We start from the raw sequence: 13,764 nt of genomic DNA on the forward strand, positions 1-13,764 counted from the left end.
TTCACTACTCTCACTACGTCTCCCTGTGTGCGCTCATTCGCCTAACGGGGAATTACCTCAACACTTATGACCACAAGGGTTGTGTTTGACCTCAGAGGTGGGCATGACCAGGTGATGTCACTCATGTTAGGAACATCTATGGTGAACTGAGTGCTCTGCCAGAGAAAACAGGCTCCCAAGCTCCATTTTTGGCTACTATGGCCTCCTGCAACCCTCTGCCACACACGGCTCTCCCAAGCTCCGTTTTCACTGGCAGAGGGACCACAGGCCAGTACCTTCACTGTTTCCAGGGCGACCCCATGGACCAGGTCTAAGAATCCAGCCCCTGGGCCTTGAGTTTGACACCCCTGCTGTAGAACTTCATTCATTAGGTTTAATAGCAGCAAAAAAGGGGTAGGATACAAAACCTTGAAAACCGAATAAGTGAACCTCCAGCCCTCATTTATTAGATTTTCCTTTCTCTCTTGCTGTAAGAGGTCATAGAAATAGCAGTCTTTCTGGCAATAATGTTCCAACATATTTCGCCTCAGTCCTGTAACAGCTATAACTTATTGTTCTCCAAGCAGATTCAACTCAATAAATTAGTACAAAATGATAATTATATTAAGACATGTTAATGATTTAATAAATAAGAATGTATGAATTCTAAGTGGCAGAAATACATTTCAAAAGCATTAAAATGTTTTATAAATAGGGATCAATTATATCTGACAAATTTGGGAATGGCATTATAATTCAGACTGTCAGTCTTCTTTCCAAATTAGGATAAGAGAGTCCACTCCTCCAATAATAGTACTTTTTTTTACATGCATGTAAGCAAAGATCATTTTTAATATTCAGATGATTCTTCTGAATACCAACTTCTTTGTCCACCACAATCTTTTTCAAGGTTTCCAACCCACTCCATTTCAGTCCCATTGCTGGAGCTTCAGAAAAATTAGTTTGCTGATTGAGTACAATGTTTCTGTTTAAAGAATCCTCAATAGGAGTCCTCCAAAATGTTCAAAAATTACGTATCACCGTTTCATATTTATATAAACCAATTGTGATAATCCTTTTGGAATGTGAATGGCATTTCAATAGCAATGGAAGCAGTTGAAAAAAGAAGATTCCAGGATCCTCAGAATATGTATGAAGGTAGCCCAATGCAACTTTGCTTGCCAGGATGCATTGTTTCCGTAAACCTTTTGGGTTAGTCTAACTACGGTATTATATAGTCTATTTCATCTGAATCTAGTTAGTATGTGGGTTTACGTATACTTTTTCTAGCTAGGGTTCTTGCAATGTCCAATTGTTGCAACCAAGGCTTCTCTTTAAATTCACTGCAATAAAAGATATAGATATTTGTTACTTTTGCAGCCACATATAAGGTATCAATTAATTATACGTACATATAAAAGCAAGTACACCCCAACTATTCCATCATTTACAAAGTGATAATGTTATGTCCAGACTCTTAGTACCAGTGGTGGTATTCAAATAAAGTTGCCACGGGTTCGGTGGGCGTGGCTTGGTGGGCCTGCTTTGCACGCATGCACACACTTGTGTGCACGCATGCACCAAACACACACTTTGCGCAGGCGCAGAGGCATTCTAACTCGCCTCCTGCGAGCCTGCACAATGCCGGTTGCTGCAGCAGCTGCCGCGCGGCGCTATTCTGCACCGCCCAAAGCAGCTGCACTTTGAATTCTGGCCATAAAAGCAGGTGGGTGGGCCAAACACAGAGCAGCTGAGAGAACCGGATCGGTTTCCACTGCTCATCGCCGCTACCGGCTCTCCAGAACTGGGCAGAACCGGTTGAATACCACCACTGCTTAGTACATATTATTAATAGAAAACATATAGACAAGTACCTTGGAGAAGACTACTCTGTGATATGTTATTTATGCTTGTGTTCAAATGATACAGTTGGCTATTGTAATTGCATAGAGTTTGATAAATAGACAGTACATAAAGGTAAAGGTTACCTTCACACTGAAGTGATACCTATTTATTATTTGCATGCTTTCAAACTGCTAGGTGGGCAGGAGCTGTGGCCAGTAACAAGAGTTCACCCTTCACATACTGGAGCTGTCAGCTTTCCAGCTAACAAGATCAGTGTCTTTACTGCTGAGCCATTGCATCCCCTCAATATATTTCTCATAAAATAAAATTTTAAAAGGCTGCTAAATTAATGTATTTTTGAATTTGACATACTGCATCAAAGAGCAAACTAATACATCTCCTGTATTTGATACCCTAAACTCTTCTCAGAAGCTTCTTCCAACAGAATGTTGCAAACTTGACAGAGATGTTGCCTAATGAAGTGGATCAAAAAAAATTTTTTGCAGGACAGGACAATCCACACTTTAGTTTTATTTAATAGTTTTTTAAAAAATATATTTCGTTATTCTGCAAATCAGTTAAAATCAACTTGCTCAGCCTTGACCTAGACTCCTACTCTCTTCTAAGGGGATTAGTTTTTACTGAAATTACTGTTGCCACTTGATGGCAGTATCTATGCATCAGAATATTTATATTTTCAGAAGCTCCTACAAAGGATCATTATAATTGGCAATTGTACAGGATGATTTATTATGAAGTCCTCCTCACTTCCTTTTAATATCTACATGAAACTGCTGGGATAGGTGACCCATAAACTCAGTATCATTTGGAAAATGTTTTGAATACTTCTGTCACACAAAAAAGGCTCAAGGGCTGGGTAGACTGTAACCTACATGCAGCCTCTCAGCATTCAGGTTAGTGTCCCCTGGCACTGTAAAATCACATTGTCAATTATGGAAACTAATCGCTATTTTTGTCACAATTTTTTAAGTTTAATTTTGGGATTGAGGCACCTCTTTAAGACTGTGAATGGAAGAATAAGGTCTCCATAAGAAAGAAAAAAACTTCTAATGCTGCTTTTCAAATTATGTATTTCTGACTAAAGACCAACACATACCTGGCTATGGCTAAGCAGTAGATTGCATTCTCTCTTGGAGTTCTTCCACAGTATTGTGAAAATGACTCCAGGGAAGGATTTAGCAGAAACTCTACATTAGGTATGGAATAATAGTAAGCTGGCTTGAGGAGAGAATTAGAAGGTAGAGGAACTCTTGCTAAACACATATTTTGGTCCATATATTCTTCACCAAGCCGTGTGTTCTTCTTTGCAGGCTTCCTTTTTTGCCAGTGTCCATCTTTGCTACCTCTCTTCTTTGCACCTGCCAGTGGAGGTAATCTAACGTTTTTCGCTTTGAGGTACATATCAGATATGGTCAAATGGTACTGAGATTGCTCAGGTTGAAACCGATTATTTAAATCTGGCAGTGTGCAACCTCTGCTACTTGCATGTTTGATCCTGGCTGAGCAAAAACCTTTGGAGGTCATTTCTGGTTTTGTGAAACCATCCACAAAGACAGCGTCCCCAACTTGTGTTCTGAAGACTGCAGCAGGGTTTCCCTTCTTGATTGAATTGATGTTATTTTGAGATTTAAGAAGCCACAGCTTTAGTTTAATATAGATTTTCATGGGCAGAGAGAATGTAGGATAAGAAACCACCGACCATAACTTGGTGACTAAATACAATACACAATCTTTATGCCTGTGCTGGATACATAACTGCAATGGAGTTTGCCCTGCAGAATTTTGGCATTCAAGGGATAAGGCACTGGAATTAACAAATGCTTTCAGTATCATAAGTTGGCCTGCTTCTGCTGCAGCATGAACAGGACATTTCATGTTGTCAGAATGATCGTCTTCCTGACACCATTCACGATAAGGATGTACACCAATTGTTTCAGTGGGCTTCATTCCCTTTTTCAAGAGCCAGATTGAAACCTGAAGGTGTCCGAAAAAGGCTGCTATATAAAGAGCTACTCTCTTTTGATATCTGAAACAATGTGTGCAAAAAAATAATAATGATTAGCCATGCAAAGAATAGTATTTTTAAAATCACAAGTGTAATCAAAATTACACTAGAGAAGCATTATGGATTTACATACAGCAGTATCTCATATAACCCAGCACTAAGATTGATAAATAACAACCAGCACCCTGAAACGATCTTGGAAGCCTATAGTAACCAATGCAGCAAAGGCAAAATAGGTTTAATTTTCAATAGAAGACTTGACCTTCTTGATTTTAACTTTCACTTTCTTTCTGCCTATTCCCTCTATCCTTCAGTTCTCGCTACTTAATGACCATCTTGGAACAAACATTCTAATCTAAAATAAAACTGGATTTTGAAAAATGTATGATGAACCTCCATACCTGAGTATTGGTTCTTCCTTTGACAGATAATACTGGATTTTTGATTTGTTTCCCAGGATACAACTGGTTAAGAATTCTCTCCATCCATTCCAAACATCTAAACGAAGAGTTGTGCCTGTTAACAGAAAATATTGTCATTTATTTCTGTTTCTGTCTTTGTTGGCTAGAAGGTACTATTCATTCTCTTCTGAAGTACTAGATTTTCATTTCATGAACAGTAGCAGGAAAAGTGAAATTTAAATTTAGAAAAGGACCTATTTACATAGTATTATGGACATAATGTAAAATTGAATCAACATTAATTCAGAAGAATAGCTAAATTATCTAACCATAAACATCCTTAAAAATGTTAAATTTTATTTGCTTATTACCAGTTGCTTATGTTCTAACATTTTTAAATCGTCAACCATGTGCAGGTATTTAGGATTTGAAGACTGAAGAGATAGTAAAATGGCACTGCCAAATATGAAAACCTTATTTCATTTTCTCTCAGTAAGTGTAAATATTTCTTATAATATAGTTCTGTATGTCTACTCAAAAATAGCTTGCTTTAGATTCACTGAGACTCATTAACCGTCTCAGCTAAAGAAATCTGGACTACAATTTTGAGTCACCGAAATAAGATCCAAAGGTCCTATACTTATCAGCTAAAAACAGATATAACATGCAAACAGTCTTATACCTATATCTAAGTGATAATCATTCGGAGTATTGCAGTCAAACATCTCCCTGCCCTCTGGAGTCCTGAGACAATAAATGCTACTTGGAAAACCACATTTCAATGTCACTAAAGTTTTCAGTTCTGAAACCTTTGATGAAAGAAGATAAATCCTTCCCATTATGGGCAATCTTTCATGAGTGACCGGGTTGTATACATAGAAAATTGGCTTGCCTTCTTCCTGGTGGAGAAAACAACATTAATGAAAAAGAAACATAATGTATATGACATGTCTTAAATAATTTAGTTCCCTTCAGATTTGTTGAACTGCAATACTACATTTGTACAATTATTGAACTACAAAATTTAAATTCCTAGTCAGAATGTCCAAATATTTGGTGGACATTGGTTTGACAAAGGCAATTTTAAGTGTATGTGCAAGAAACCTCCCTCACGTATATAGCTGATAGCTAATGTTTATCTTACAATTTGTTACAGGAGGTAACAGTTTGTTATTAACTGTAATTAAAATAAATGAGGTTGTCTTTTTTTTCTCCTAACTCTACCCACCTTGTGACATATATCCTTATTTATCCTATTCAAAAAACAAATGCAGCCCTAGGCTTGAAAAATGCTGTATATGCTGAGAATTAGGTTTAAAATTACACCCTCTTAAGATCAGTTGTGGTAGTCTTTGGATAACTTTTAACATTCTTTTATTCTGGCTTAATTTCCATCTCCAGAATGAAAAGAATCGCTAATATGCTTTTCAGAATTAAAATATACAGAAAGAAATCATATAGAATATTTTCCACAATCAAAAGAGCTATAGCAATGGAAGTGCTTGTTTCTCATGTGGGATCTAAAGCTTGACTATGCCCTTATGTAATTACTAATGAACTTGTATGAATGCAGTTCCTTTCCAGTCTAACTTTTTTTGCCTGCTTATTTAGAAATTAAGTCCTGCTAAGTGCAAAGACTAGATTGAGAAGAAGACAGCAGCTCTAATGCTTTTCTTATTTTTATGTCCTATGTACCACGTAATGCTGCACCAAGAACAATAATTTTGTCTAACTAACTCCTGAATTGATAAAATAAGCAAGATAGCAATAATTCCTGGTTTCTCAATTTAGTTGCAAGTAATTTTCCCTTCCCTGTTTATATATTAGCTTCAAAGAAACAATGAGAATTTCTTATTTTCTTTTCTCTTTCAAGAAAAGGCATTATCATGGCATAGAATTCCTTATTTACATTTTTAAAAAATAATGTGCAATTCTAGCACATAAGTCACACATCACATTTTCACACTGCGCAGTCATTGTATAACTATGATTTACTAAAGGTTCTAGCTTACACAAAATTATGTATGTGTCCTTCTGTTCCTTAGGGAGGCAGAAAAGTATGATGGTAATTAATTTTGTAAGACCAGTTAAACCATGTCCAAAAATAGTTCAAGATTGGTGGGGCAACAGAGAGTTGTTGGGGGAAGCAGAAGGAAGTTCACAAGGCGTATCAGGAAAGCCCCCTCCCATAAGCACTTGGTATGAACTGCCATAATGACAGCCAAAAAGAGCTGAAATATGCCCTTTGTACTTGTTTCTCAATGTTGTACACAAGTACACAATCCCCACTATTATGGGATTTGTGTTGTAATGTCATTATATATACTTCCTCATTTTCTCCCCTCGTCATCCTTCCACTTGGACCCGTTCATCCCCAGGCCAGCATCCATCTCACTGGGCTATGTTTAAAATTATATTCAAACATTGTTTGAAGGACTGGTTGCAGGGAAGGAGGAAAGATTGTGAAAGATAGTTTTGGGTGTGCAGCTTTCTGCCTTACAATACAAAACCTTGACTGTAACTGAAACCTATCAGCTGGGCATGAGATTAAGACTGTAGAATGCGGACAGTTTCAAAAAGCTCTAAAAACAGTTAGTGGATATCTTCATGCTACACTTAAGGGATGTGAGGTTGAGCTATGTTTGTTAGTTTTTTTGGAAATCAAAATAGTAACTTTTGTCTGCTTGGCTGATTTACTCTTGCTGTTGCCACCATACTGTACGAGTCTGTCAGATTCTACCAAAGACTGTTTTATTTGCTGAAAATTAAACTTGATATACACATCCATCCACCGTTCTCAATCACTCTTATTAGACATAGTCTCATGCTATGTGCTACAGACGCTGATGGATAAGAACTAATGAACAAGTCAAATTTTAGAATACATGGCATACTAAGACACATAAAACATATAATTGTTCATTTGAAAGAACTTCTTAAAATGTTTATAAGTTCATTGCAATCAGAGTGAGTCTAAGGATTCTCACGGTCTTTATGCATTCTGCTTTATTATTCGAAGATTACTGTATTTCATTTGTAGATTGTAAATTCTTCTCAAGAGTAATGATGCTAGCACAAGTTCAATAACGTAGAGAATTTCTGTATTAGGCAGTCTTTTTGTTCTTTTTAAACCGTACCTTGATGACACATTTAATTGAGGAAGAAACTGTAATGCCTACATCAGCAAGTACCCAGTTGTCCTTTAGCACTGCTCCTGCATATATCAGCTCCAAGTATCTCCTCCCTTGTTTGTCTTCAGAAAGTGGAACATGAAAATAATCCTTAATAGAAGAAAACAGATTTTTTAAATAAAAAAACCATAAACACTAAAAGTTCAAGGTAAATATCCAAGTTATCATTCAATAACCATAGTTGTAGGAACTAGGGGGAAGGACTGGACCTCAATAACAGGGATATTTAGTCTGTTTCCCTGGCATGTAAATGCAGAGTTGGAGAACCCTTTTCTGAATTATGTAAAACAACTATCAGTGAGTGTGAACCAGTTTCCCTCAACCCATCACTCTCTATTGCACTAGACTTCAATTCCCATTATCTCAGACAACATCCCATATAGAAGTTAAAGTCCAATGTATTCAGAGGGCAAGGATTTGAAGAAAGCTAATGCAAATATTAAGCTAGATAAATCAGTGATTTATTTTGGTGTAAGGTACTTTCCTATGTCCATAACTAATATAAACATGTCAAAGTCCACCATGAGATTAAACACAATTTAAGCAGAGCAAGGTGAAAAGCAACTCTCGCATAGGATGAATGGCAAGTGTCAATATTGTGAATACATAGTTAAAGAGATGGTTTACTTTTTAGAAGCTTGAATAAGAGAACATGTACCTTGAGCAAAGGCACATAATGATTAGCATGCACTGATTTTGTTACTAATTTCTTAGAAGTACCAAGAGTTGTAACTCAGCAGTTATAGGGTTTCCTAGTCTTGTTTTACCAAGTGCTTAGAGGTTAGAAGTTTGGTTGATATTTAACATTATTTCAATAGTGCTGTTCTTCTTAGAACAGCCCCTAATAGGTTACTATTAATATAAACTGACAACAAACCACACCCCTTACTAGCACTGATAAAGTTGCCTAGTTTGGGTAATGAAACTTCTGCAAGAAAACAAGCAAGCTCAGAGAGCACCAAGAACCCCTCAATTTACCATTGAACCAAGGAGGTTGGCTTAAAATCACTTGATGAGGCAGGATTTTTTTATATCAGCTCTATGGTACAGTTATTCCAGTGCCTGATCTTCCCTTTACATGCCATAATATGGTACAATAATATGGTACAAGCAGGGATGTATGCTGCAGTAGACAGCGTAACATCTTCCACAAGATAAATTCACCAGTTTAGAAGCTTCCGGTTTGAGTCTCTTCAGCGACAGACCAAAATCTGCGATCATGCACGGTTTCGACCTGTGCTCCCCGCCGGAGCGCCCCGAGCTGGCTGGTTTCGGGGCTAAGCCACCCCGTAGAGGTGGTGAAGAGGGGGGAGACTGCCAGCAGGGTCGAAGAGAGCCGCATCTCTCTTCCCCAGCTGGCCATTACTCCCTTTCCCGAAGGCGGTTGCAGCGGTTGTCAGAAATGGCCACTTCAAAGAAGAACTGAACCGGAAAAGAATGTGCAGGAGGAAGATAAGAAGAGAAAGTTTTGGCCGACCAGGTTAAACTGAAAAAGCAATAACGTAAGGTACCCTGGAATTTAAACTAAATACCATTGTTCCCAAAGAAGATTTTGAAGCAGCAAAGGAGAGAAAAAAGGGAAACGATTAGGTTTTTTTTTTCTCTTCCCTTTCATATACTGACAGCTAAGAGACTTAAGCAAGAAATTGAAAAAAAAATCCACTTTGACATTAATAGGCATTTAAGCTGAAAATGAAAGTCAAAGGGATAATAAAGATTTCTGGATATTTAAAAGTTTTTAAAAGCAGGAAAGGAGAAAAAAAAAAGAATAAAAGGGTAGGATCTGGAAAAATGGAGGAGACTGCCTGGAACTAAGAAATGGAACTGTAACTTAAAGGAACTTACAGTGAAACTTTAACAAGATTCCCCAAAGATACATCCTAACTGAAACTTGGCAACAAAATAATAGAACCCCAGGATGAGAAAGTGGAAAAAAGAAGCAAGAACAAACAGCCTTGGATTATTTGGATTACTTGGTGATTTTTGGTTTTTGCATCTAAATGACTAAAACTAATCGGGTGGTTGTTTAAAAGTGTTTAAAATGGCATCACTCTTAGAAGAACTGAAAATGGAACTTAAAAAATGGAAAGAAGATGCACAAGAACGGAGAGGTTCTTTTGGCTTCGTATTCAAGTCTTAGATATGGAGATCTGGAACTATAAGAAACAACAAGAAACGCTTGCAGAACAAAAAGATCAGGACAAAGAAGAAGCCATCTTTAATGATCAAATAATTTTAAGTGGGGGAAAAAAGGAAAGGGGGGAAAGAGAGTGAAAGGTTTAAGACTAGAAAAAACAACCAAAAAGAAGAAGAAGAGTTTGAAAGATAAGTATAATATTAGAAAGCAACAGAAGAGGGGATTACAGATGAGAGAATTAGAACATGAGAGACGAGGGGGTAAAAAGGGGAGGGAGAAGAAGAGGGGGAAGAAGGTAAGGAAAAGAAGTTGTAAAAGACAGAAACAAGATATAGAGAAACAGGGGAAAGATATAAGGATTGAAACCATAAGCCTGTTTAGAGATAATGGGTGAAAATTTAATTGTAAAAGGGATTCTGCAAAGGTACATAAGATAGCATTGTTATATTACAAATAGAAATAATTTTAGAAAATATGACTAAAATGATGGATAAAATATTCACTGTAATGTAGTGGAATGTTTGTTAATAAATAAATGAATTAAAGTGAATGAGATAATTAATTTAGGAAAGGATGGGAACATTTTAATTATTATTAATGATTTATAAAAATAAAAGTGAGAAATATGGGGGGGGGAAGAATTAATTATGGAAAGTTTATAAGTGTTCACAAGTAAGTATGATATTTAATTGAAAAAAAATGTTAAAGATGTTAAGATTTTAATGAATATTAATGATAGAATTGAACTGGAATGGAGTGTGTGATATATATATATATATATATATATATATATATATATATATATATATATATATATATATATATATATATATATATATATATATATATATATATATATATATATATATATATATATATATATATATATATATATGTTTTCATATACATACATTGCTTTGTTCGGCTATTTTATGTCATATAACTATATATAAGTTGTTCTTTATATATATACATAACCTTTTATTTTTAAGAATATAGTGTGTATTTTAAGAATGTACCAAGCAGAATTTGATTGGAAGTTATGTATTATATTGAATGTTATAATCTTAAAGGTATACGTTGAAGCTTAAATAAGAGTTTGAATGGATAAAATTAAAAGATATAAAGGTGTCATACTCCAATTAGTAACTACAGGGGAAAATTTGTTTAATGAGAAAAGATAATATGAAATTGCAACAGGACAGACAAAAGTATAAATATAATGATTTGAATTGAGATGAGATGAGATAATTAAAATAAAGTTGAGAAAATTAAAAGAGGGGAAAAACCATGTAGAAAATATAAAACAGTAATAAGATATGGAATAGAAAATAAAAATGAGCATGAAATTGAGTTTGTGTCTGTATGAAGAAGTGATAACCTGGGACCATACTATTTTCAAAAAAAGATGTTTTGTTTATATTTTGTTTTTGTGAAAACCCAAATAAAATTTTCAAAAATAAAAAAAAAGATAAACTCACCAGTTTACAATGGATTACAACGGCTGTCAAGAACCCCACATGCTTACCAGCTTTGCTCTATCTTCAAAATTATCTGAATAATATTCTAGGATTACATAATATTTAGCTAAAAATTTGAATCAGTAACAACAAATGATTTCTGCTCTTGCACTGGATTCAATGTGAACAATCCTATTGTACTTGCAGTGGAAGATGCAGTACCAGATCCTGTACTTCATTGTTTCTTTGTGGAGCATCTTAGCACCAGGCTCTGTTCTGGTAGTATTAGTTGTCTGAATTTTTTTATTTGCATTCTTTTAAATCTATGTTTGTTTGTTTTTAACTCAATGGATTCTACTACCCTATAAGTAAAGTTACATAGGACTGAGTTGTTTTATTTACAATTTATTTATCACAGTGTGATCAATAGTTTTGTTGCAGAGAAGAAAAGAGTCCTCAACAAACAAACAACACAAACATCTGCAATTCACAGCAGTTAAAGTCCGTGTGTGTGTGTGTGTGCATGCGTGTGTCTGGCTATGTGTATGTGGCTGTGTGTGCTCTATACTCCAGGATTAAGTCCTTGATGTGTTTTCCTTCTACTTTTTGAGATTCTCTTCAAGGTCATGGAAGGCAGCTGCAACTGAGGGATGTTTACATAATTATTCTCTTCAGCTTCAGAAGTCCACTCCTTGCTAGTTTCAGACCTTATATCTCCTTCACTGGGAGTCCCTTTCAATTGAATAGGACATCATTTTAGAGTAAACGTTTTAAAAGGAATGCAGAGTGTCCATACTCTTTGTATGTAGCTACTGTATTTGCTTTACCATATTAATTCACACTATTATATAGATATGGGTTTAATGGTGGTATGCTAAATTATGAAGATGAAAAAGAATGTTTTACTTTTCCACCCAACAGAATATTGGACAGGGATTGTGTAAAGAGACTCAGGACTTGTTCATCTGTTTGTATGTTTATCAGCAAGGTAACTCTGCAAAAACTGAATAGAACATGACAAAGTTTGGAGGGGAGAATCTGGAAAAAAAAATGAGTTTGAAATCAGGCCAGATCAAGATTGGGGCTGCAGAGAAAAACATGTAGGAAAAAAAATCCCTTATTTCTATAAGAGAAGCAGTTGGGCAGTTGCTCAGAATGTTGCCAACTGTTTCATTCTAAGCCTGCTTTCTCACATGACTCAGACCAGAGCTATTAAGGAGTTGAAAAAAAAATCCCAAAAGTGCACGCTTTCTCTACCCCATTTGTATACTGCAATTAAAGGAAATAGGATTAAACCATAAACACATGAATCCTTAGGTTGCAGCCCTATGTACTTAACTCCAATGAATTTTGTGTAAATATGCTAGTCATGTAGCTTGTGTTACTAGTTATTTAGTTTTTTCTTTGTTAACCTCTCACATTCAAACAAAATAAACAACCCTCCCATATAATGTAAGTACGGAGAGAGAGAGTTTTCAAATTATTTGCAGACTGATTTTCTAGAAAGTAACTGTTCAAAAGGAAAAAAGGAAGTCATAAGACAATTCTAGTTTCATATAACTTAGTGATTGTAACTTAAATTAGAAGCATGGTAGCAACAGTTCCTTGTTTCACAAAAAGCTTTGTATATACCGGAAAAGAGATTTTTCTTCATTTTGGCAGTGAACTTTATTACTGATTTCAATTTTTCACAGGGAGAGAAAATCAAAAGTTCAAAAAAGGAAGCAATTAGATAAAGATCAACTTCTTACCTTTATCATCAGTTTTACGTCTTGTACAGTATTCTCTGGTGAAATGTCAAAAGATTCACAGAGCCCTTCAAAAGCGACAAATATCCTCATTCTGAAAGATGTTATTTACATTCTTCAAATGACTTTAATAAGCTTCATCTTACCACAATAGAAGTGTGTATGTGTGTGTGTGGGGGGGAGGGAATCCCAATTTTTTAAAGTATCCAGTCTAAACTTGCATATTCTCCTTTAAAAGCAAAAGGTAGCCTGGAAAATCCTCTGAAGCAGCCAGTCCATGGAATCTGAAAACAGTAAGAAGAATTTGATCACAGACTGAGTTGAAAAGAAAAAAAGTTTGCTTTACAAACCTAATTAATCTTTCAAAGCACGTACTGACCAAGGCAAGCATGAACAAGATTTCAGCATGTATAGACTGCTGTTCCCAGCCAATCATGCAGCAGTATTTGCTCAATGACATTTATCTAAGCTCAAAATACAGTCTCTTGACTTAAATTAGTATATGTTTACTCAATTGTTCATAGCAATCTTCAAACTTTATGTAAAGAAATCTAAGCTTTGTACTCATGTTACCATAACAACTCTGTAAACCTGTTAATGTGACTAACCTTGCCAGCTTAGCTTGGAAATCAACAGGATCTGCCAACAGCTTGAGATTTTCAGGGTCATATAAGCAAGTAAGATGATAGCCAGGGGAAAAAGAAATGTATATTTTATATTCTTGTATTCTATCGTTTCCTTTAGGAAAGCGAAATATTTTCCTGTGTATAAGGAGGGAAAAGATTCTGGGGGAGGACTCCAGGCTCCACAGCTAAGGCCAAGAGATTTGGTGCCTCCCTGGTCATCAGGTGGGAAAGTGACAGAATATATATCAATAAACACACTCAACAACCCATAAGACATCAGTTTCTCAATGGTAAATCATTCACAAAGCATTTCATTTACTTTCATTATGCTTTACTTCAAACATTCCATAA

The 13,764-nt window shown here is 35.6% G+C and overlaps 1 protein-coding gene across 3 annotated transcripts; it reads right to left on the reverse strand.

Moving 5' to 3' along the window:
• Positions 1-463: 463 nt before the first annotated feature.
• ANKUB1 (ankyrin repeat and ubiquitin domain containing 1) lies at positions 464-13,098 on the reverse strand. 3 transcript variants are annotated; one of them, XM_087965141.1, is made up of 6 exons: positions 12,791-13,098; positions 7,431-7,532; positions 4,934-5,150; positions 4,252-4,366; positions 2,942-3,871; positions 464-1,322 (listed from the first exon to the last, which is right to left on the reverse strand). In XM_087965141.1, the coding sequence occupies exons 1-6, from the start codon at positions 12,878-12,880 to the stop codon at positions 1,238-1,240; spliced, it is 1,539 nt and encodes a 512-aa protein (XP_087821267.1). In that variant the 5' UTR covers positions 12,881-13,098; the 3' UTR covers positions 464-1,237. The 3 variants fall into 3 exon arrangements, with proteins under 3 accessions (XP_087821267.1, XP_087821266.1, XP_087821268.1); XM_087965140.1 differs by having other exon boundaries at positions 465-1,322; positions 7,389-7,532; XM_087965142.1 differs by lacking the exon at positions 12,791-13,098 and having other exon boundaries at positions 465-1,322; positions 4,934-5,146; positions 7,389-7,478.
• Between the last annotated feature and the right edge of the window lie 666 nt (positions 13,099-13,764).

Source organism: Notechis scutatus, chromosome 4 (assembly GCF_049901735.1).
Source record: "Notechis scutatus isolate UNSWTSFEM ecotype Mainland chromosome 4, rNotScu1.2, whole genome shotgun sequence".
NCBI classification, from domain to species: domain Eukaryota; kingdom Metazoa; phylum Chordata; class Lepidosauria; order Squamata; family Elapidae; genus Notechis; species Notechis scutatus.

Bases quoted from the DNA above. Each gene is read 5' to 3' on its own strand.
- ANKUB1 (XM_087965140.1), bottom strand. From the start codon at position 12,880: ATGAGGATATTTGTCGCTTTTGAAGGGCTCTGTGAATCTTTTGACATT. The intron at 4,367-4,933 runs GTATAAGACTGT...TTCTGTTAACAG, and splicing joins TGATTATCACTTAGATATAG to GCACAACTCTTCGTTTAGAT. The intron at 1,323-2,941 runs GTATGTGTTGGT...CTTTTATTGCAG, and splicing joins TACTGCTTAGCCATAGCCAG to TGAATTTAAAGAGAAGCCTT.